Below are 21331 nucleotides of genomic sequence, written 5' to 3'. Positions count from 1 at the left end.
ATTCCATTTCTTTTTGTCATCTTCAATTTTTTAGATAAGTGTTTTATAGTTTTTGCAGTACAGTTCTTTCCAACTTTGGTTAGGTTTATTCTTAGGTATCTCATGGTTTTTGGTGCAGTTGTAAATGAGATCTATTCCTTGATTTCTCCTTCTGCTGCTTCATTATTGGTGCATAGACATACAACAGATTTCTGCATGTTGATTTTGTATTCCGTGACTTGACTGAATTTTTCTATCAATTCTAGCAATATTTTGGAGTAACTCAGGTTTTCTATATATAGCATCACATCCTCTACAATGACCGAAAGTTCAACTTCTTCCTTCCTGATTTGGGTACCTTTTATTTCTTTTTGTTGTCTGACTGCTGAGCCTGGGACTTCCAGCACTATGTTAAATAACAGCGGTGAGAGTGGGCATCCTTATTCCTGAAATTAGAGGAAAAGCTCTCAGTTTTTCCCCATTGAGGATGAGATTTGCTGCGGGTTTCTGTATATGGCCTTTATTATGATGGGGTGTGTTTCCTCTATCCCTACTTTGTTGAGGGTTTCTATCTAGAATGGATGTTGTGCTTTGTCAAATCCCTTTTCTGCATCTATTGAGAGGATCCCATGGGTGCTATCCTGTCTTTTATGCATGTGGTGTATCACACTGATTGATCTGTGAATATTGATCCACCCTTGCGGCACAGGAATAAATCCCACTTGATCCTGGTGGGATCCCACATTCTTTCAATGTACTGTTGGATTTGATTTGCTGGTATCTTGTTGAGAACTTCTGCATCCATGTGCATCAGGGATATTGGCCTCTATTCTGTTTTTACTGGAGTCTGTCTGGCTTTGGATTAAGGGTAATGCTGGCCTCTTAGAATGACTTTGGAAGTTTTCCCTCCATTTCTATTTTTTGCAATAGTTTGAGAACAACAGGTATTAACTCTTTTTTTTTTTTTTAATGTTTGGAAGAATTCCCCTGTAAAGCCATCTGGCCCTGGCCTTTTGTTTGTTTGGAGATTTTGATGACTGGTTCACTTTCTTTGCTGGTTATCTGTCTGTTCAAATTTTCTATTTCTTCTTTTTTCTGTTTTGGTAGGTTATGTGTTTCTAGGAATTTATCCATGTCTTCCAGGTTGTCCAATGGGTTGGCATAAATTTTTCATATTATTCTCTTAGAATTGTTTGTGTTTCTGTGGTGCTGGTTGTGATTTTTCCTCTCTCATTTGTGATTTTATTTATTTGGGACTTTTCTTTTTAAGTCTGGCTGGGGTTTATCAATTGTATTACTTTTTTTTCACATAACCAGCTCCTGTTTCATTGATCTCTTCTACTGTTGTTTTAGTTATCGTATCATTTATTCCTGTTCTAATCTCTTATTTACCTTCTTCTGCTGGTGTTACACTTCATTTGTTGTTCTTTTTCTAGCTCCTTTAGGGGTTAGGTTGTTTCTTTGAGATTTTTCTTGCTTGTTAAGGTAGGCCTGTAATGCAATATACTTCCATCTTAGGACCACTTTTACCCTATCTGAAAGGTTTTAGACTACTGTGTTTTCATTTTCATTTGTTTCCATGTATGCTTAAAAATTTCTTCTTTAATTTCCCAGTTGACCCATTCATTGCCTAGTACCATGTTGTTTGACCTGCATGTATTTGTGGTCTTCCCAAGTTTTTTTTTCTTGTGTTTGACTTCCAGTTTCACAGTGTTGTGGTCAGATAACAGGCACGGTATGACCCCAATATTTTAGTACTTGTTGAGACGTTCTTTGTGACCCAGTATGTGATCTGTTCTGGAGAATGTCCCATGTGTACTCGAAATGAATGTGTATTCTGCTGCTTTAGGATGGAATGCTCTGGATATATCTGCGAGGTCCATCTGGTCCAGCGTGTCATTCAAAGCCATGGTTTCCTTGTTGGTTTTCTGTTCAGATGATCTGGTCATTGCTCTAAGTGGGGAGCTAAAAAGTCCCCTACTATGATTGTATTATTATCAATGAGTTCCTTTATGTTTGTTATTAATCCTTTCATATATTTGGGTGCCTCCAAGTTAGGGGCATCAATATTTACAATTGTTAGATCTTCTTGTTGGATAGTCCCCTGTACTACGATACAGCACCTTCTTCATCTGTTGTTACAATCTTTGGTTTAGAATGTATTTTGTGTGGTATAAGTACTGCTACTCCACCTTTCTTTCACGTCCGTTAGCACAATAAATCATTCTCCACCCCCTTGCTTTCAGTCTGCAGATATCTTTAGGTCTAAAATGAGTCTTGTAGGCCACATATAGATGGGTCTTTTTTTAATGCATTCTGACACCCTGTGTCTTTTGATTGGAGAGTTTACTTAGTGCATTTACATTCAGGGTAATTATTGATAGATATGTATTTATTGCCATTTTATTACTTGTATTGTCATTGTTTCTGGAGATTTTCTCTGATCCTTTCTTGTCTTTGACACATTTGGTCTGTCCTTCCCACTAAGAGAGTCTCCTGTGATATTTATTGCAGGGCTGGTTTAGTGGCCACTAACTCCTTTAGTTTTTGTCTGGGAAACTATCTCTCCTTCTACTCTAAATCTCTAGACTTGCTAGAGAGAATATCCTTGGCTGCAGATTTTTCCCATTCAGCACTTTGAATATACATGCTACTCTCTCTCGGCCAAGTTTTCTGTTGAGAAATCTCCAACTAGTCTTATGGGTTTTTCCTTGTAAGTGAAGGACTTCTTTTGCCTGCTGCTTTTAAATTTTTTCCTTTATCACTAGATTTTCTCAATTTAGCTAGAATATTGACCTTGGTATTCGCCTGCTTTTGTTGATTTTTATAAAAATTTTCTGTGTTTCCTGGATCTAGATGTTTGTTTCCTTCCCCAAATAGGGAAGTTTTCGGCTATTATTTCCTGAAATGAATGTTCTGCTCCCTTTTCTTTCCTTCTTGTGCATCTCCTAGAATATGAATGTTATTATGTTTGATGGAATGAATTACTGAGTTCCATAATTCTACTCTTGTATTCCATAATGCTTCTTTTCTCAACTTCATCATTTTCCATTATTTTATGTTCCATATCACCTATTTATTCCTCTGCTTCTTCTGTGCTCCTGTTCATTGCATCAAGTGTATTTTGAATCTCAGTTATTGCATTTTTCATTTCTGATTGTCTTTTTAAAACTCTTATCTCTGATGTAAGGCCTCTCTGAAGTCTTCCATTCTTAAGCTCAGCAAGTGTTCTTATGATTGTTGCTTTAAATTCGCCATCAGGCATGTTACTTACCTTTGTTTCACTGAGATCTGTGGCATCACCTATCTTGTTTCATTTGGGATGAATTTCTCTGTCCCGGGATTTTTTTCTAAGTCTCTGTCTTTTTCCCTGTGTTAGATAAGCCTATTATGTTTCTTGTTCCTGAGAGTGATGGCTTTATGAAGAATAAGTCACATAGTGTCCAGGGCCTGCCACTTCAGGGAATGTCTGTGGTGTGTGTAGTGTGCATTCTGCTGCATTTTGGCTGCTCTGTTCTTCAGGCTAGTCGTCTGCAGAGGCTCTCTTTGCCTGAAGTGGGTAGTGTTTGGGCCTTGGCCAGAATGTGGTGAGTTTTAACTAGGGGTGCTCTGGTCCGCTTGTTAAATGAGAACTGATACCACTTCTACTAGAACTGAAGCCTTGCAGAAACCTCTGACCAGGAGACATGGTGTGGGCGGGAGTTTCTGCTGGTTTTTTGGGGAAGGGGACACCATGCTGGTATTGAGGCAAACTTGACCAACAAGGGCAGTAGCAGCAGAGCACAGGGGTATGGGACCTGGTGTAAGCATGTTAGGCAGCCAGTGCTATTTACCAAAGCACAGTTAGGCACTGTGCTATTTACCAAAGGTGGTTCCATGTTTACGCTGAGGGGTGGGGGAAGGCAATGGCACCAGCCAGCAACTTTGTCCCTGGAGAGGGGTCTCTGGGCCCACTGCTCTCAGGCATGCACCCCAAGAAGAGTGAATAATCCCCACCACTATGTGGGCCAGTTGTTTTTCAGATTGCTCTTTCCACACTGTCTGCCTCCGGGTTGTTTGCCTGCCTTCTCTCCAGAAACATCACTATACCTTTTGGGCTCTATCTGCCTAGCCTGCTGACTTTTAAATCTCCAGGCTTTAGGGCGGCCCAAGTGGCTCAGCAGTTTAGCACCACCTTCAGCCCGGGGCCTGATCCTGGAGACCCGGGATCGAGTCCCACATCGGGCTTCTGGCATGGAGCCTGCTTCTCCCTCTGCCTGCTTCTCCCTCTGCCCGTGTCTCTGCCTCTTTCTCTATGTTTCTCGAATAAATAAATAAAATCTTAAAAAAATAAATCTCTAGGCTTTAGAGACATCGTGTGGGCAGGGGCCTGTGCTGGTTTTCTAGGGGAATGTCTCACCACTCTGGGACTGAGGCAGGTTTGACTGAGAAGGGTGGTTGTGCCAGAGTGCAGGGGTGTGGGACCTGGAGCAAGCAGGCTAGGCAACCAGTGTCAGGGCCAAGCTGCCCTCTGCAGGTGGCTCTGTGTTTTTGTTGAAGGATGGGGGAGGGAAATGGCACCAGCTGGCTCCTTTGTCCCCAGAGAGGTGTCTCTATGAATGCTACCTCTCAGGGACCAGGGATACTCTCCAAGAACAGATAGTCACCTTCTCTGTGCCACAGGTGTTCCCAGATTGTTGTTTCCATGCCATCTTTCTCAGGGTTGTTTGCCTGTGTTCTCTCCAGCAGTAGGGCAGTGCCCTCAAGGCTCTATCCCAGCCAAGCCCACCTATCTTTAAAATGCTAGTTTTTAAGCCCTGCTGGTTTCAGAACTCACAAAAATTAGCCCCTCTCCTTTTCCCAGCCAATGGTTTTGGGGGAAGTGTTCTCCTTGTGTGTTCCCCTGATGCTCCATTCTCTCTCACCTTTCTCCACAACCATAGCTCCTTTTCCTCTGCAGATCTTGTGATTTTTCTCCTCCAAACCATGTCTCCACACTTTCTACCTTCTTCGATGTGGTTTTTTTCTCTCCCTTTAATTGTGGAGGTTATTCTCTCAGTCTTCAGGTTAATTTCTGGGGCATTTAGAATGATTTGATAGTTATCTAGTTGTGTTTGAGGGAGGAGACAAGCCTCGGGTTCTCTTACTATGCTGCCATCTTAGCTCTCCCCTGCATTTTTAATAATAAATATCGAACTAGATGGGTCTCCTTCTTCCCCCATGTACCCCCAATATCATACTATGAGCCTCACCATGGAGTAATCCAGCTGGGTTCTTTTTGGGGCTCTTTAGTGTCAATATTCTTAGATATTTTTCTTTTGAGTTGCTCAATGGCCCACAAAAGAATCTTCCAGCTGCTAAAATTTTAGTCAGAGGTGGATAAGGATGGCGATTTACAACTTTCAGGATGCATATCTCCAATTAACCCTTCTGTTTTTAATATGAGATTCCAGCCCTTGGCTGGGTATAGGAACTCCCAGTCCAGAGTGCTCTCCTTTTCAGGAACTAACACTCCAGACTTCTGTCAGGGCAGGGAAGGGGCAGATCCCCAGTTTAGTCAAGTATCAAATGCAGGAGGAGATTTGGAAATCTCAAAAAGTTTTTAAACAAACCTCATTATTTGGGTACCCACCACCCATCTCCACTTCCAGAGTTACCTGTTTTAGCTTTTGAAGATTATTGCGGGTCGGATGGAAGAATGGGTAATAAATGAGGTTGGTTTTTGGCTTCTCCTGCTAAGGGTTAAAATTCCTAGTTTGTGGTCTTTCTAGGTCTGCTAAGTCAATTACTATTCATCCACCTGCTTTTCAGCATTCAAAATTTAGTCGTTGCTTCATTTCCTGCTCTTCCAATCCTTTTAAATATCATTTTTTTATTTTTTATTTTTTTAAAGATTTTATTTACTTATTCATGATAGTCACACACAGAGAGAGAGAGAGAGAGGCAGAGCGAGAAGCAGGCTCCATACACCGGGAGCCCGATGTGGGATTCGATCCCGGGTCTCCAGGATCGCGCCCTGGGCCAAAGGCAGGCGCCAAACCGCTGCGCCACCCAGGGATCCCTTAAATATCATTTTATAGTAGTTTCACTGGGGTTTTGGGAGGTGGTGAACTCGCACGTGGAAGTACATGTTCTTCCTTAACTATACATCATTGCAGGCATGGGTATCTGCCTACCTGCCTCATTTACCCTATCACCTTTGTTATGAAGCCACGTCCCCTAAAACACTCTTCTTGCCTCAGAAAGATCTCTGATCCACACCTTGACCTTTCTCTCTGATCCATTCTGCCCTTTCGGCTCTCAGCTCCTGCACCACCTACTCAAGACAACTTCCTACCTACAAACTCTCAGGCCATGCTGGAATGCTCTGCCAATATGTGTGCATTTCATGATCTGTTTACTCTCCTTGACCCCTAGCATTTCCACAAATTTTTCCAATTCTGACTCTCATTGCCTTTCTCTAAGTAGAATGCTGATGTCTGTCAAACACACAGACTAGCCTTGTTCCCTTCTATTTGCTCAAATGACATCGGTGACAAAGATAAACAACTATTAATTACTGAGTATTTACTGTGTGCTGCTCACTATGGTATACACTTTATACATATGACCTCATTTCATTCTTCATCACAGCTTTCTCAGGTAGATGACATTTATAGGCATTAGTTTGCAGATGAAGAAACAGGCTCAAGGAAGGAAAGTAGCTTCCCCAAATTCGCCAGGCTAGTCAGAGGCAAAGATGGAATTCAAACCCAGTTTGGTCCAAGTCCATGCCCTTTCTATGACACTACACTGCTCAGTCAAGGCATTGGAGAGGGATCTAGAAAGCAGAAGATGAGAGGATATTGAGCACTTGAATTGGAGGGAGTGACCATCATTGATAGGACAAAGGACAGACCACAGAGAAAGGCGGGGCTAGAAGAGAAAAACCTTCACTGACTTCATAGGTTCACATAGCATTGACCCAGTGATCTTTGCTTATGCACAGGATACATTACCATGCTCGTTTACCCTTAAAAAGTAGGCTAGAATACCACTATGAAACTGTAGGATACAAACAAACACGGTTTAAGATGATCTTCACAATTGTAAAAGTTGCCTGATGATTTTTTCCAGAAAGGAAGCTTAGATTCCATTGATCAAACTGATTTTTATATGCTGAGTGATCCAAAAGTATTCTGACCAAGATGGAGGACAAAGGCCAGGTCCACTGCTTAAAGCCAAGGAGTAGGATCAACTACCTGCAAACCCACCAACCCCCGAATGTAGATCTGACAACAACAAAAAAGAACAAGAAAAGAACTACAACCATATATGCCAGGGTCTTTGGCTCTGGTGAGCTGTAGGCCTAAGGAGGCAAGGACGCAGACATAATCTGACTTCACAACGAAGCCACCAGCTGACTGTGTGAGTGGATCTCCAATATGCCTAAGAGCTCCATGGGGGCAGTGATATGAATATGCCATAAAATGGTTTTGATCTGGGCAGCCCCGGTGGCACAGCGGTTGCTCTCTCTGTGTTGCTCATGAATATATAAATAAAATCTTAAAAAAAATGGTTTTGATCCTAACAACTGACATATTCCAGAAGAGTGTGGAAAGAAGGAAAAATGCTGAATGGATTGATGTCTTTCTATCATCTTCTACCTTTGGAAGAAGAAAAATTAGTGAAAAACACTTAAAAAAAAACGTAGGGGGGTTTGGTGGATATTTACAAACTATTTGCAAAACATCTGGATCGTCTCATGGTACTCTTAAGAATTTATTGGCAGGAACTTAATAGTGCAGATGATGATTACCATCTGAATGGTCAGCTAGACTGTAAATATTGTTGGAATAAGGACAATGGGGAAGGAATTAACATTTATTTTGGACTATAGCATATTAATGAAAAGCACTGTCTCTGTGGCCAGGTGTTTGAAATTCTAATCCAAAGTCTGACACTTATTTAGCCATGTGACCTTGGCTAAACTGCTTAATCTCTCATTGCCTTTATTTCTTCATTCATAAAATAGGGGTATGGTTGCTGTGGGGATTAAAAGCAGTCATAACAATGTCTGGCACACAGAAAGCACTATGAAAGAGTTAGCTGTTGTTATTGGTCATTATTATGTGCTGCAAACATCTTACTTAAGAATCACAAATTTGCTAGAAAAACCTATGATATAGGTATTTTCCTTACTCCATTCATATGAGATAACTTAAGCTATGAGGTCAAACAAAATTATAGAGTGACAGAGCCTTTAGGTGTTGCGCAGTCCAAGGCCTCCATTTTAAAGTGAAGAAGAGGGGGCGCCTAGGTGGCTCAGTTGGCTAAGTATCTGCCTTTGGCTCAGGTCATGATCTCAGGGTCCTGGGATCGAGCCCCATGTCAAGCCCTGTGTCGAGCCCCATGTCAGGTTCCCTGGTCAGTGTGGAACCTTCTTCTTCCTCTCTTCCCTGCTTGTGCATTCTCTTTCTTTTGCTCTCTCTTGCTCTCTCTGTCACTATCTCTGTCTCTTTCTCAAATAAACAAATAAAATATTAAAAAAATAAAATGAAGAGGAGCAAACTGTAGCTCAAAATAGGGTCTAAAACTCAGCAATAAGGCTCTTCCCTTCAGTGGTTCTCATATTTTGGCAGGCACCAGAATCTCCTAGAGGGCTTGCTGAAACGCAAACTGCTGGCTTCCACCTCTACAGTTTCTGATTTAGTAAGTCTGTTGTGGGGCCTAAGAATTTTCATTTCTAACAAGTGTTCAAATGCTGCTGCTGCTGCTGCTGCTACTGCTGACCTACTTTGGTAACCACCACAACACAGCATAGTTCATATATCTTTTTTTCCTTTCCTTTTTTTAAAAAAGGTCTTATTTATTTATTTGAGAGAGAGACAGTATGAGAGAGAGAGAGAGAAAGCATGAGCAGCGTAGAGGAAGAAGATGGGAGGGTACAGGGAGAATCAGATTCTTGGCTGAGCAGGGAGCCCAATATGGGACTCAATCTCAAGACCCTAAGATCATGACCTGAGCTGAAGGCAGACACTTAACCAACTGAGCCACTCTGGTGCCCTTCTTTTTTCCTTTTCATTATGTACTACACAGGTTGTGATTCACAAGCACTTGGATAGAAATGGGAACCAGTTATGAACGCTAAAGAAAAAGACATAGCTAGCAGCAAGAAGGTAGGGTTTATGTGGGACTTTCCCAGTTTTAGCACTAAGTTCTGCAGTCCAGGAAATCCTTCAGTCCTGAACACACTTGAATGGTTTGTCATTGTAGAGGAAGGTAAACAAAATTCAGTGCTGGTTAACTGTCAAACACAAAAGGACATAATTAACAGAGAACATGGTAGTATCTGGTAATTTTGTTTGAAATGGATTCATAAATTTATCCTTATTCTAACAAATTTGTATTGTGAAATGACTATGTTATGTGCTGAGCTTGGTGGACATAGACTCAGGCGTACATATTCAGGGACACTAGAAAGATGTAAAAAAGAAACATCTCACAAAGAAAGTTTTCAATGCATCATGATCAGCACTCAGTTCCCTTCTCTCTTTCTTCCTTTGAAGGGAGTATATTGTAGAAAAGTATGGATTGAAAATTTAGAAAAGTGACTGTGAAATAATTAATGAATCAAGGTCCCAGGGGAAACAGAAGGTAAAGGAAGTCCTTCAGTGAAGGAGAAGATTGATCTGTATCCTTCTCTCTCCAGGACCCTGAATATGCCCTTTGCTTGTTATAAATTAATGCTGACTACAGTTAAAATGTAATTTTGAAGGCTAAGTTAAGCAAAATTCCAAAAAGGGTAAATATCCTGATGAAGACTAATGGTGACATGTTTTAGGAGTACCTAACAGTAGGGAGAATAGATTGCATGTAAAAATGTTACTTCTGTTCTGATTGCTAACAGGTATATATATTCTTTAAGACCTAGACTTTATTATAAATCCTCTCTGACCTAAAGAAAACAGATTTCATGAAGGCGCCTAAAGATCCTACATAGTATAAATAAAATGCAGAAATATTCAGAGAACATATTTTAGAGCACTGGGTGAGTCCAAAAGATAATGCATAAACTCCTAAATGTGAACTAGGCACTTTTTGTGAACATCAGATTAGACTCTCTTCTCTGTCAGAGTACTGACTTTGCTTTGTGACTTCTATCCTCACCAATAGTGCTTTTTTCCCTCTTCTGCACATCCTAGCCTGGATTCTCCTTCATCATTCTACAGTGGTCAATGCAGTTATTTTACAGTTTCACTTTCAATGGAAGCTAGGGGAAAATAAGCCTCATACTCATCTCTCTGTATCTCCATCCATATATAAATGAAGCCATTAAAAAGAAAAGAAACAAGGTATTATACTTAACCCAGTCAAATCTTAGCAGTTAACATGTATAGTATTTTAAGTAAAGAAAAAAAGATCAGCAGAAATGGAGGAAACAGATTGCATTCTAAATTCCATCAAAAGCAAAAATGCAAAATTGGATAGTAATTTCCAGTTCTTTGGAGGCACAACATCTGTCATGATGAGTTCACTGAACAGTCTTACAGACTATGGATTATCATATGGAACCTCAGATGTCTCTAAAATATTTCTGCAATTATCCCTCACAGAGTTATTGAACTGGTGGATTTATTCCACAGGAGCTATTGTGACTTCCTATTTTAACTCTTCAAGAGATGATTTGGATGGAGATAGCCCTTCTTGTAAGATAAAACACTGTGTTTGAATTCAGTTACTACCTTATCACTGAGCTTGTGCTATCAAGCAATTTCTACGATATCTTAGTTCTAGGACACTGTAGATATAAATCTAGGATTTCAGCTAAACTCTTTAATCCACAGGTGATCCTTTACATCCTTTACCTTAAGGTATCCTCCAGGCCATTGGTTCTTAAGGAGTGGTCTGAAGACACCTGGAGGGATAGGGATCCTTGAGACACTTTTAGTGGCCCTGTGGATTAAAAACTATTTTTTATCATAACACTAAGATGATATTTACCTTTTTCATTCTTATTACCTCGTAAATGTACAGAGGATTTTTCCAAAGGCTATATGACATGTGATGATGTCATCTCTCTGATACTGAGGGAAGTGTGATTTTGTGTTCTTGAATTTTAATATTGCTCAGTCTTAGAACTGTATCTATTGATACAGTTAGTATCAATAGATATAACCCAAATCCAAGAACTCTTTGGGGTCCTCAAGGACTTTTAAGAATGTTAAGGTGTCTTAAGACCAAACATTTTACAAATTGCTGCCTTATAAAGACTTTGTTCCTAAAATGCATTTCTTTTTAACTGATCTAGTTGCAACTTCTGTTTTGCGTGATGGGATAAGGAGACAGTTTGATGCAGGTTTTGACATAATATTATTTTGCTGATATGAAATTCTGGTAGCCAGGGTGCCAGGTGTGTTCATAATTCTAATGTTGTCAATTCTAAGCCTGAAGCCCCAAGAGACGAGCAGTGTTTAATACATCATCCCTTGTTAAATAGCAGCCACAGAGTTGGCGGTAGCCAGTGAAGGATTCCCTGCCATGTAGGACACGCCAGTTGTCTATAAATAGGACCTGTGAATGGGAAAAAAGAGAAAAAAAAAACACCATCAGAACAAAAGCAGACCAACAGAACTCTAAATCAGAAGAGATCACTTAAAAGCTTTAGATTGTTCTCTGGTTACATTCAATGGGATATCTTTCTTGAGATTAAACAAGCATTTGGAAATTAGGATGTGTATAGCCCTGTAGGAGGCAGGGTGGTAGTTACAAAGGCAACAGTAGATAATCAGGCCCTGCACCTTGAGGAGCTTATGTTTCTTGAGTAATTATTCTTATCAAAGAAAATCAGATAACTGGCTTCATTTTCTTTTCTATTTAATATTTAATATATACTTTTTCAAAAAGTTACACTATTTCGTTATATTTTATGCTAAGCTGAAGATTTTCTTCATTCAGAGGATATATCAAGAGCCAAAAAAAATTAAAAAGGAGCTAGAAGGACCCTTAGGGATTATCTAGCTCAACCCCCTCATTATACATACAGAGCCACTGAGTCACTGATGCTACATATGGTGTGGGAACTGTTTCCAGGTCATTCAGTGAGTGGCAGAACCAGAGCCAATACCCAGGACTCTTCTTTTTTATCTTTGCAAGACTGTGACTCACATATTAAATACATACCCATTTTCACTGCTTCAGTATAACAAGCTTACTTGACATATTTAGAATTCGGCACCCACCCTGCCAGGCTTTAGTTTGACCCAAAACTCATTCTCAGGTCTCCTCAACTCTATTGTCAGAGTCCGGTGTGCTGTATACCAACGATGGACAACATCATAAGGTACAGTATTGATGACAGCTCTGTCATAGTTGTTGTATCTAAGATGAAATCATGAGAAGAAAAGATATCCTCAAACACATGTTAAAGACATCTATTGCTTATTGAGCAATTTTACATCAGGCTTTCTCTATATTCATTACTTGTCCTAGAGATAAGGTGAGAATAAGTCAATGTTCTCTTAGGAATATAGGATTGTGGGCAGCCCGGGTGGCTCAGCAGTTTAGCGCTGCCTTCAGCCAGGGCCTGATCCTGGAGACCCGGGATTGAGTCCCATGTTGGGCTTCCTGCATGGAGCCTGCTTCTCCCTCTGCCTGTGTCTCTGCCTCTCTCATGAATAAATAAATAAAATCCTTTAAAAAAAGGAATATAGGATTGCAGAGAGGAGCCCCACTGCCTTTTGACCATATTTTGTTTTTCTTTGGACAATCCGGGGGTAGCAGATAGAAGTAAGTTCTAGCTGGTTTCTCCCACCTTAGGATATGATGTCTTATTTAAAGTACATTCTCTTGGCCAAATTTTATAGAAGCAGTGGGGAAAAATCTGAGCTTTCTATTCACTAAGCTGAGGTGGGCAAGAGAGGTTATACTAGCAAGGCTTTCTTTTTAACAGAATGACTTAGAACTTCTCGGGTGAAAAAAACAACAAAGTGACAAGCTGAGAGAAGAGTGTTCCAGGCAAAGGGAAGAGCAAGCACAAAGCATTAGGATGGAAAGGAGTTTTATTATGTTTGCAGAACAGCAAGAAGGCCATGTGGCTGGAGTTAAGTAAGCAAGGGGAATAATGATAAGGAATGATGTGGAGGAGGTAACAATGGGCCAGATCATGTATAGCCTTAATAGCCATGTAAGGACTTTGGGTTTTATTCTGAGTACTATGGGAAGTCACTGAAAAGCCTTTGCTGAAAATATTGGATTTCTTTTTTTACTGAAGGTAAGTTAACCTTTTACTGAAGTATAGTACATATACAGATAAGTACACAAATCATAGGCTTGATGTATTTTCTCTTTTTTTAAAGATTTTATTTATTTATCCATGGGAGTCACACAGAGAGAGAGAGAGGCAGAGACACAGGCAGAGGGAGAAGCAGGCTCCATGCAGGGAGCCTGATGTGGAACTCGATCTTGGGTCTCCAGGATCAGGCCCTGGGCCGAAGGCAGCACCAAACCGCTGAGCCACTCGGGCTCCCCAGCTTGATGTATTTTCATGATGTGAACACATCCCTATCACTAGGGTCCAGGCCAATAAACAGATCATTACCCATATCCCAGAACACTCTCTTGTCCCCCTTTTCTATCTGTCTTTCCCCTAACCCAAGGATAACTACTATCATGACTTCTGTCACCAAAGATTAGTTTTGCCTGTTTGTAGACTTTATATGACTAATATACTACAGTATGTCCTCTTTTGTGTCTGGATTCTTTCATTTAATGTTATATTTAGGAAATTTATCATTGTTGTGCTATGTAGCAGTAGATCATTTATACTTCATGCTGTATAGAATTTTTGTCTAACTATACCACAACTTATCCATCCATTTTAGTATTGATAGATATTTGAGTAGTTTCCAATTTGGGACTATTACAAATAGTTCTGGTGGTTCTGGTCAGTGATGGCAACATAGCAGTCTCCCAAACTCACCTCCTCCCATGTACATACCAAATCTACAGCTACACATGGGACAATTTCCTCTGCAAGAAATCCAGAAACTAGCTGAGTGACTCCTACACATTGGGCACATAAGGAAAAAATTCACATCAAAATGGGTAGAACATGCTGAAACAGAATTTTATCATAAACCCACTCTTGGTGTAGCAATCAGGAGGAAACTTACAACACCAAGCTTCTTTGTGAGGAGTGAAGATTTTGGATTCAACATTTGGTGCCCCAACTTTTAAGATGTCTGCATGAGGGATGGGCACCCCAAACACCTAGCTTTGAAAGACAATGAGGTCTCATGAGACCCGTCGGATTCTAGAACACAGTTCTTAATGGGCTTGTGAAGACTCACTGTGGAAATTCCTGAAGCCTAGCACACAGGGAGAGTAGACAGAAACATGTATATCCTAGTCATTCTCTAAAAAAGGCCTATTTGTATACTTTAAAAGCTGCTTCCTGAAGGTCAGGCTTCTGTTTTGGCATGCATCTATGGGCAGACTGCAATCCTCTGTGGAGATGAGGAAAGCCAGCAGGCACCATCCCCACATCCTCCCTCTGGCCCACTTCAGGTCGCTGGTGTATCCCTGGAATGAGCTTCTATACATGCCTAGGACCCTGGCTTTCGTGGCTGCTGTCCAGAGGATACACCCATTGATCACCTGCTCTGGCAGCCAAGGGGCTTTATTTCCAGATTCTACAGGACAGTAATAAACAAAGAAATGCTTCATAATTGGTTCTCTACCCGAGGTTTAGTGCAAAGGGAGCATATAGAAATGCACAGTCCCCAGTCACTCTGGAAAGAATGCTTGCATACTGTAGTATGCTATGAATATTTGCATAAAAGCTGCTAACCAAAGGTCTGGCTTCCAATCAGCCTGCATCTAGGTGTTGACTAAGATCCTCCCCCTTTGGGAGTCTGACAGGTTTTGACACACCTTCAACTCCTGGAACCCACTAAAAACAAGGAAAGTGGCTTAGAAAATCAAAGGTTTGAGAGACAACCAAGAGCTTAGATTCACCTCCTACACAAGACCAGTCTGTCAAGACTGGGAGAGGTTCTAATGTGCAGAAACCAACACAGAGTGAAAGAACAATGAAGAAACAAGAAAACGTTCTAAACAAAACAACAAAACTCCAGAAACAGACCCTGATAAAAGTGAGAATTTCACCAATGAAACAGAATATATTAATACGTACCAAACAGAAATCAGAGCTGAAAAATACAATAACTGAGTTAAAAAAGTCAATAGAGTCAACTAGATAAAGTGGAAGAAAATATCAGCAAACTTAAAGAGAAAAGACAAATTCATTCAATCAGAGAAGCAAAAAGAAAAAATAATGAAAAAGAGTGAAGATAGCTTAAGGAAATTACAAGACTCCATCAAGGAGACTAATATTCACATTATAGGGGTCCCAGGAGAAGAGAGAAAGGATCAGAAAGCTTATTTGGAAAAATAACAGAAAACAACCCTAACCTAGAGAAAGAGACAGCTACATCTAGAGAGCCCGTGGAATCTCCAAAAGAGGAACCCAAAGAGACCTACACTGAGACACAATATAATTAAACTCTCAAAAGTTAAAAACAAGGAGATAATCTTAAAAGAAGTAAGAGAAAAATATATAAAGGAATCCCCATAAGTCTATCTTCTGATTTTTCATCAGAAACTTTGCAAGCTAGGAGAGAGTGGCACAATTCAAGAAATGAAAGAAACAAACCTTCCAACTATGAATACTCTACCCAGCAAAGCTGTCATTCAGAGTTGAAGAAGAGATAAGAGTTTTCCAGAAAAAGCAAAAGCTAAAGGAGATCATCACCACTAGACTGGCCTTACAAGAAATATTCAAGGGACTTCTATAACCTAAAAAGGCACTTATTAGGAACCAAAAAACATAAAAAAGTATGAATCTCAGTGGTAATGGTAAATATATAATCAAATTCAGAATGTTCTCATGTCATAGTAGTGGGTAATCACTTATAAATCTAGTATGAGGGTTAAAAGACAAATGCATTAAAAACACTTATAACTACAATAATTTGTTAATGGATACCTAAGGTAAAAAGATGTAAACTGTAGTGCAATTGCTGGATCATAGGGTAGCTCTATTTTTGGCTTTTTGAGGACCCTCCATACTGTTTTCCAGATCGCTGCACTAGATTGCATTCCAACCCACAGTGTGGGAAACAACACCTGTTGTTTCCTGCATTGTTCCTCTTAGCCATTCTGGTGTGAAGTGATATCTTACTATAGTTCAGATTTGTATTTCCCTGGTGAGTGATGTTGAGCATCTTTTCATGTCTCAGTTGCCCATCTGCATGCCTTCTTTGGAAAAATGTCTATTCATGTCTGCTGCCCATTTTTTAACTGGATTATTTTTTTGACACCCTATGCCTTTTGATTGGAGTGCTTAGTCCATTTACATTCAGAGTAATTATCAATAGATATGTATCCATGGCCATTTTACTACTTGTTCTGTCATTGTTCCTGGAGAATTTCTCTGATTCTTTCTTGTCTTTGTCATTTTTGGTCTCTCCTTTCCACTTAGAGCCCCCTTTAATATTTCTTGCAGGGCTGGTTTAGTGGTTACTAACTCCTTTAGCTTTTGTTTGTCTGGGAAACTCTTTATCTGTCCTATTCTGAATGATAGCCTTGCTAGAGAGAGTATTCTTGGCTGCAGAGTTTCCACTTTTAGCTCGTTGAATATATCACGTCACTCCTTTCGGGCTTGCCAGGTTTCCGTGGAGAGGTCTGCAGCTAACCTTATGGGTCTTCCCTTATAAGTTAAGGAGTTTTTTTTTGTCCTGCTGCTTCCAGCATTTTCTTGTTATCACCAGGTTTCCCAAATGTAACTATGGTATGCCTTGGTATTGGCCTGCTTTTGTTGATGTTGATGGGAGTTCTCTGTACCTCCTGGATCTGGATGTCTGTTTCATTTCCCAGATTAGGGAAATTTTCAGCTATTATTTCTGAAATAAAATTAAAATTTTTTTTTATTGGAGTTCAATTTGTCAACATATACCAGAACACCCAGTGCTCATCCTAAGTGCCCCTCTCAGTGCCCATCATGCAGTCACCCCAACCCCACGCCCACCTCCCCTTCCATTACCTCTTGTTCCTTTCCCAGAGTTAGGTGTCTCTCATGTTTTGTCACCCTCACTGATATTTTCACTCATTTTCTCTTCTTTCCTTTTATTCCCTTTCACTAATTTTTATATTCCCCAAATGAATGAGACCATATAATGTTTTTCCTTCTCTGATTGACTTACTTCACTCATCATAATACCCTCCAGTTCCATCCACATCGAAGCAAATGGTGGGTATCTGTCATTTCTAATGGCTGAGGAATATTCCATTGTATACATAAACCACATCTTCTTTATCCATTCATCTGTCGATGGACACCGAGGCTCCTTCCACAGTTTGGCTATTGTGGACATTCCTGCTATAAACATCGGGGTGCAGGTGTCCCGGCATTTCACTGCATCTTTATCTTTGGGGTAAATCCCCAGCAGTGCAATTGTTGGGTCATAGGGCAGCTCTATTTGTAACTCTTTGAGGAACCTCCACACAGTTTTCCAGAGTGGCTGCACCAGGTCACATTCCCACCAACAGTGTGGAGGGTTCCCCTTTCTCCACATCCTCTCCAACATTTGTGGTTTCCTGTCTTGTTAATTTTCCCCATTCTCACTGGTGTGAGGTGGGATCTCATTGTGGTTTTGATTTGTATTTCCCTGATGGCAAGTGATGCAGAGCATTTTCTCATGTGCATGTTGGCCATGTCTATGTCTTCCTCTGTGAGATTTCTCTTCATGTCTTCTGCCCATTTCATGATTGGATTGTTTGTTTCTTGGGTGTTGAGTTTAATAAGTTCTTTATAGATCTTGGAAACTAGCCCTTTATCTGATACGTCATTTGCAAATATATTCTCATATTCTGTAGGTTGTCTTTTAGTTTTGTTGACGGTTTCTTTTGCTGTGCAGAAGCTTCTTATCTTGATGAAGTCCAAATAATTAATTTTTGCTTTTGTTTCTCTTGCATTCATGGATGTATCTTGCAAGAAGTTGCTGTGGCCAAGTTCAAAAAGGGTGTTGCCTGTGTTCTCCTCTAGGGTTTTGATGGAATCTTGTCTCACATTTAGATCTTTCATCCATTTTGAGTTTATCTTTGTGTCTGGTGTAAGAGAGTGGTCTAGTTTCATTCTGCATGTGGATGTCCAATTTTCCCAGCACCATTTATTGAAGAGACTGTCTTTTTTCCAGTGGATAGTCTTTCCTCCTTTATGGAATATTAGTTGACCATAAAGTTGAGGGTTCACTTCTGGGTTCTCTATTCTGTTCCATTGATCTATGTGTCTGTTTTTGTGCCAGGACCACACTGTCTTGATGACCACAGCTTTGTAGTACAACCTGAAATCTGGCATTGGGATGCCCCCAGCTATGGTTTTCTTTTTTAAAATTCCCCAGGCTATTCGGGGTCTTTTCTGATTCCACACAAATCTTAAGATGATTTGTTCCAACTCTCTGAAGAAAGTCCATGGAATTCGATAGGGATTGCATTAAATGTGTAAATTGCCCTGGGTAACATCAACATTTTCACAATAGTAATTCTTCCAATGCATGAGCATGGAATATTTTTTCATCTCTTTGTGTCTTCCTCCATTTCTTTCAGAAGCGTTCTGTAGTTTTTAGGGTATAGATCGTTCACCTCTTTGGTTAGGTTTATTCTTAGGTATCTTATACTTTTGGGTGCAATTGTAAATGGGATTGACTCCTTAATTTCTCTTTCTTCAGTCTCATTGTTAGTGTATAGAAATGCCACTGATTTCTGGGCATTGGGATCCCTGGGTGGCGCAGCGGTTTGGCGCCTGCCTTTGGCCCAGGGCGTGATCCTGGTAGACCCGGGATCGAATCCCACATCGGGCTCCCAGTGCATGGAGCCTGCTTCTCCCTCTGCCTGTGTCCCTGTGCCTCTCTCTCTCTCTCTCTGTGACTATCATAAATAATAATAAAAAAAGATTTCTGGGCATTGATTTTGTATCCTGCCACACTGCCAAATTGCTGTATGAGTTCTAGCAATCTTGGGGTGGAGTCTTTTGGGTTTTCATGTCATCTGCGAAGAGGGAGAGTTTGACTTCTTCTTTGCCAATTTGAATGCCTTTTATTTCTTTTTGTTGCCTGATTGCTGAGGCTTGGACTTCTGGTACTATGTTGAATACCAGCGGTGAGAGTGGACATCCCTGTCTTGTCCCTGATCTTAGGGGAAAGGCTCCCAGTGTTTCCCCATTGAGAATGATATCTGCTGTGGGCTTTTAGTAGATGGCTTTTAAGATGCTGAGGAATGTTCCCTCTATCCCTACACTGTGAAGTGTTTTGATCAAGAATGGATGTTGTATTTTGTCAAATGCTTTCTCTGCCTCTATTGAGAGGATCATATAGTCCTTGTTTTTTCTCTTGTTGATATGATCTATTACATAGATTGCTTTATGAGTGTTGAACCAGCCTTGCATCTTGGGGATAAATCCCACTTCGTCATGGTGAATAATCTTCTTAATGTACTGTTGGATCCTATTGGTTAGTATCTTGTTGAGAATTTTTGCATCTGTGTTCATCAGGAATATTGGTCTATAATTCTCCTTTTTGGTGGGGTCTTTGTCTGGTTTTGGAATTAAGGTGATGCTGGCCTCATAGAACGAGTTTGGAAGTACTCCATCTCTTTCTATCTTTCAGAACAGCTTTAGTAGAATAGGTACGGTTCCTTCTTTAAAACTTTGACAGAATTCCCCTGGGAAGTCATCTGGCCCTGGACTTTTGTGTCTTAGGAGGTTTTTGATGAATGCTTCAACTTCCTCCCTGGTTATTGGCCTGTTAAGGTTTTCTATTTCTTCCTGTTCCAGTTTTGGTAGTTTGTGGTTTTCCAGAAATGCGTCCATTGGTCTAGATTGCCTAATTTATTGGCGTATAGCTGCTCATAATAAGTTTTTAAAATCGTTTGTATTTCCTTGGTATTGCTGGTGATCTCTCCTTTCTCATTCATGATTTTATTAATTTGAATCTTTTCTCTCTTCTGTTTAATAAGGCTGGCTAATGGTTTATCTATCTTATTAATTCTTTCAAAGAACCAACTCCTGGTTTTGTTGATCTGTTCCACAGTTCTTCTGGTCTCTATTTCATTGAGTTCTGCTCGAATCTTTATTAATTGTCTTCTGCTGATGAAGGTTTCATTTGCTGTTCCTTCTCCAGCTCCTTTAGGTGCAAGGTTACCTTTTGTATTTGAATTCTTTCCAGTTTTTGGATGGATGCTTGTATTGCGATGTATTTCCCCCTCAGGACTGCTTTTGCTGCATCCCAAAGATTTTGAACGGTTGTATCTTCATTCTCATTAGGTTCCATGAATCTTTTTAATTCTTCTCTAATTTCCTGGTTGACGCTTTCATCTTTTTAGCAGAATGGTCTTTAACCTCCACGTGTTTAAAATCTTTCCAAACTTCTTCTTGTGGTTTAGTTCTAGTTTCAAAGCATTATGGTCTGTAAATACACAGGGGACAATCCCAATCTTTTGGTATTGGTTAAGACTGGATTTGTGACCCAGTATGTGGTCTATTCTGGGGAAAGTTCCATGTGCACTTGAGAAGAATGTGTATTCAGTTGCGTTTGGATGTAAAGTTCTGTAAATATCTGTGAAATCCATCTGGTCCAGTGTATCATTTAAAGCTCTTATTTCTTTAGAGATGTGCTTATAAGATCTATCAATTGCAGAAAGCACCGTGTTCACGTCTCCAAGTATAAGTGTATTATTATCTAAGTATGTCTTAACTTTGGTTATTAATTGTTTGATATACTTGGCAGCTCCCGCATTCGGGGCATAAATATTCATGATTGTTAGGTCCTCTTGTTGGATAGATCCTTGAAGTATGATATAGTGTCCCTCTTCATCTCATCTCTTACTACAGTCTTTGGGATAAACTTTAATTTATCTGATATGAGGATGGCTACCCCTGCTTTTTTTTTGAGGACCACTTGAATGGTAAATGGTTCTCCAACTTTTTATTTTAAGGCTGGAGGTGTCCTTAGGTCTAAAATGAGTCTCTTGTAGACAGCAAATAAATGGGTCTTGCTTTTTTATCCAGTCTGAAACCCTGCACCTTTTGATGGGATCATCAAGCCCATTCACGTTCAGAGTTACTATTGAAAGACATGAATTTAGTGTCATCATGATACTTAATCAGTCCCTGTTTTTGTGGATTGTTTCCTTGGACTTGCTCTTTCTATTACAGAGTCCCCCTTAGTATTTCTTGTAGAGCTGGCTTCCTGGTCACATATTCTTTCAGTTTCTGCCTATCTTGGAAGCTCTTTATCTCTCCTTCTATTCTGAATGAGAACCTTGCTGGATAAAGTAT

The 21331-nt window shown here is 40.2% G+C and overlaps 1 protein-coding gene across 2 annotated transcripts in view; it reads right to left on the bottom strand.

The window, feature by feature from the left end:
* Window positions 1–7695: 7695 nt before the first annotated feature.
* TMLHE (trimethyllysine hydroxylase, epsilon) overlaps window positions 7696–21331 on the bottom strand; it is a 117839-nt gene continuing 104203 nt past the window's right edge. For both annotated transcript variants that reach the window (XM_072818155.1, XM_072818156.1), the window contains 2 exons: window positions 12180–12318; window positions 7696–11511 (listed from right to left, as the gene is read on the bottom strand). In XM_072818155.1, coding sequence (XP_072674256.1) covers window positions 11380–11511; window positions 12180–12318 — 271 coding nt within the window. In that variant the 3' untranslated portion in view covers window positions 7696–11379. The remainder of the gene's footprint in view (window positions 11512–12179; window positions 12319–21331) is intronic.

The sequence above is a fragment of the Canis lupus genome, chromosome X, assembly GCF_048164855.1.
Source record: "Canis lupus baileyi chromosome X, mCanLup2.hap1, whole genome shotgun sequence".
Taxonomy (NCBI): domain Eukaryota; kingdom Metazoa; phylum Chordata; class Mammalia; order Carnivora; family Canidae; genus Canis; species Canis lupus.
This window is presented reverse-complemented; position numbering and strand designations above follow the sequence as displayed.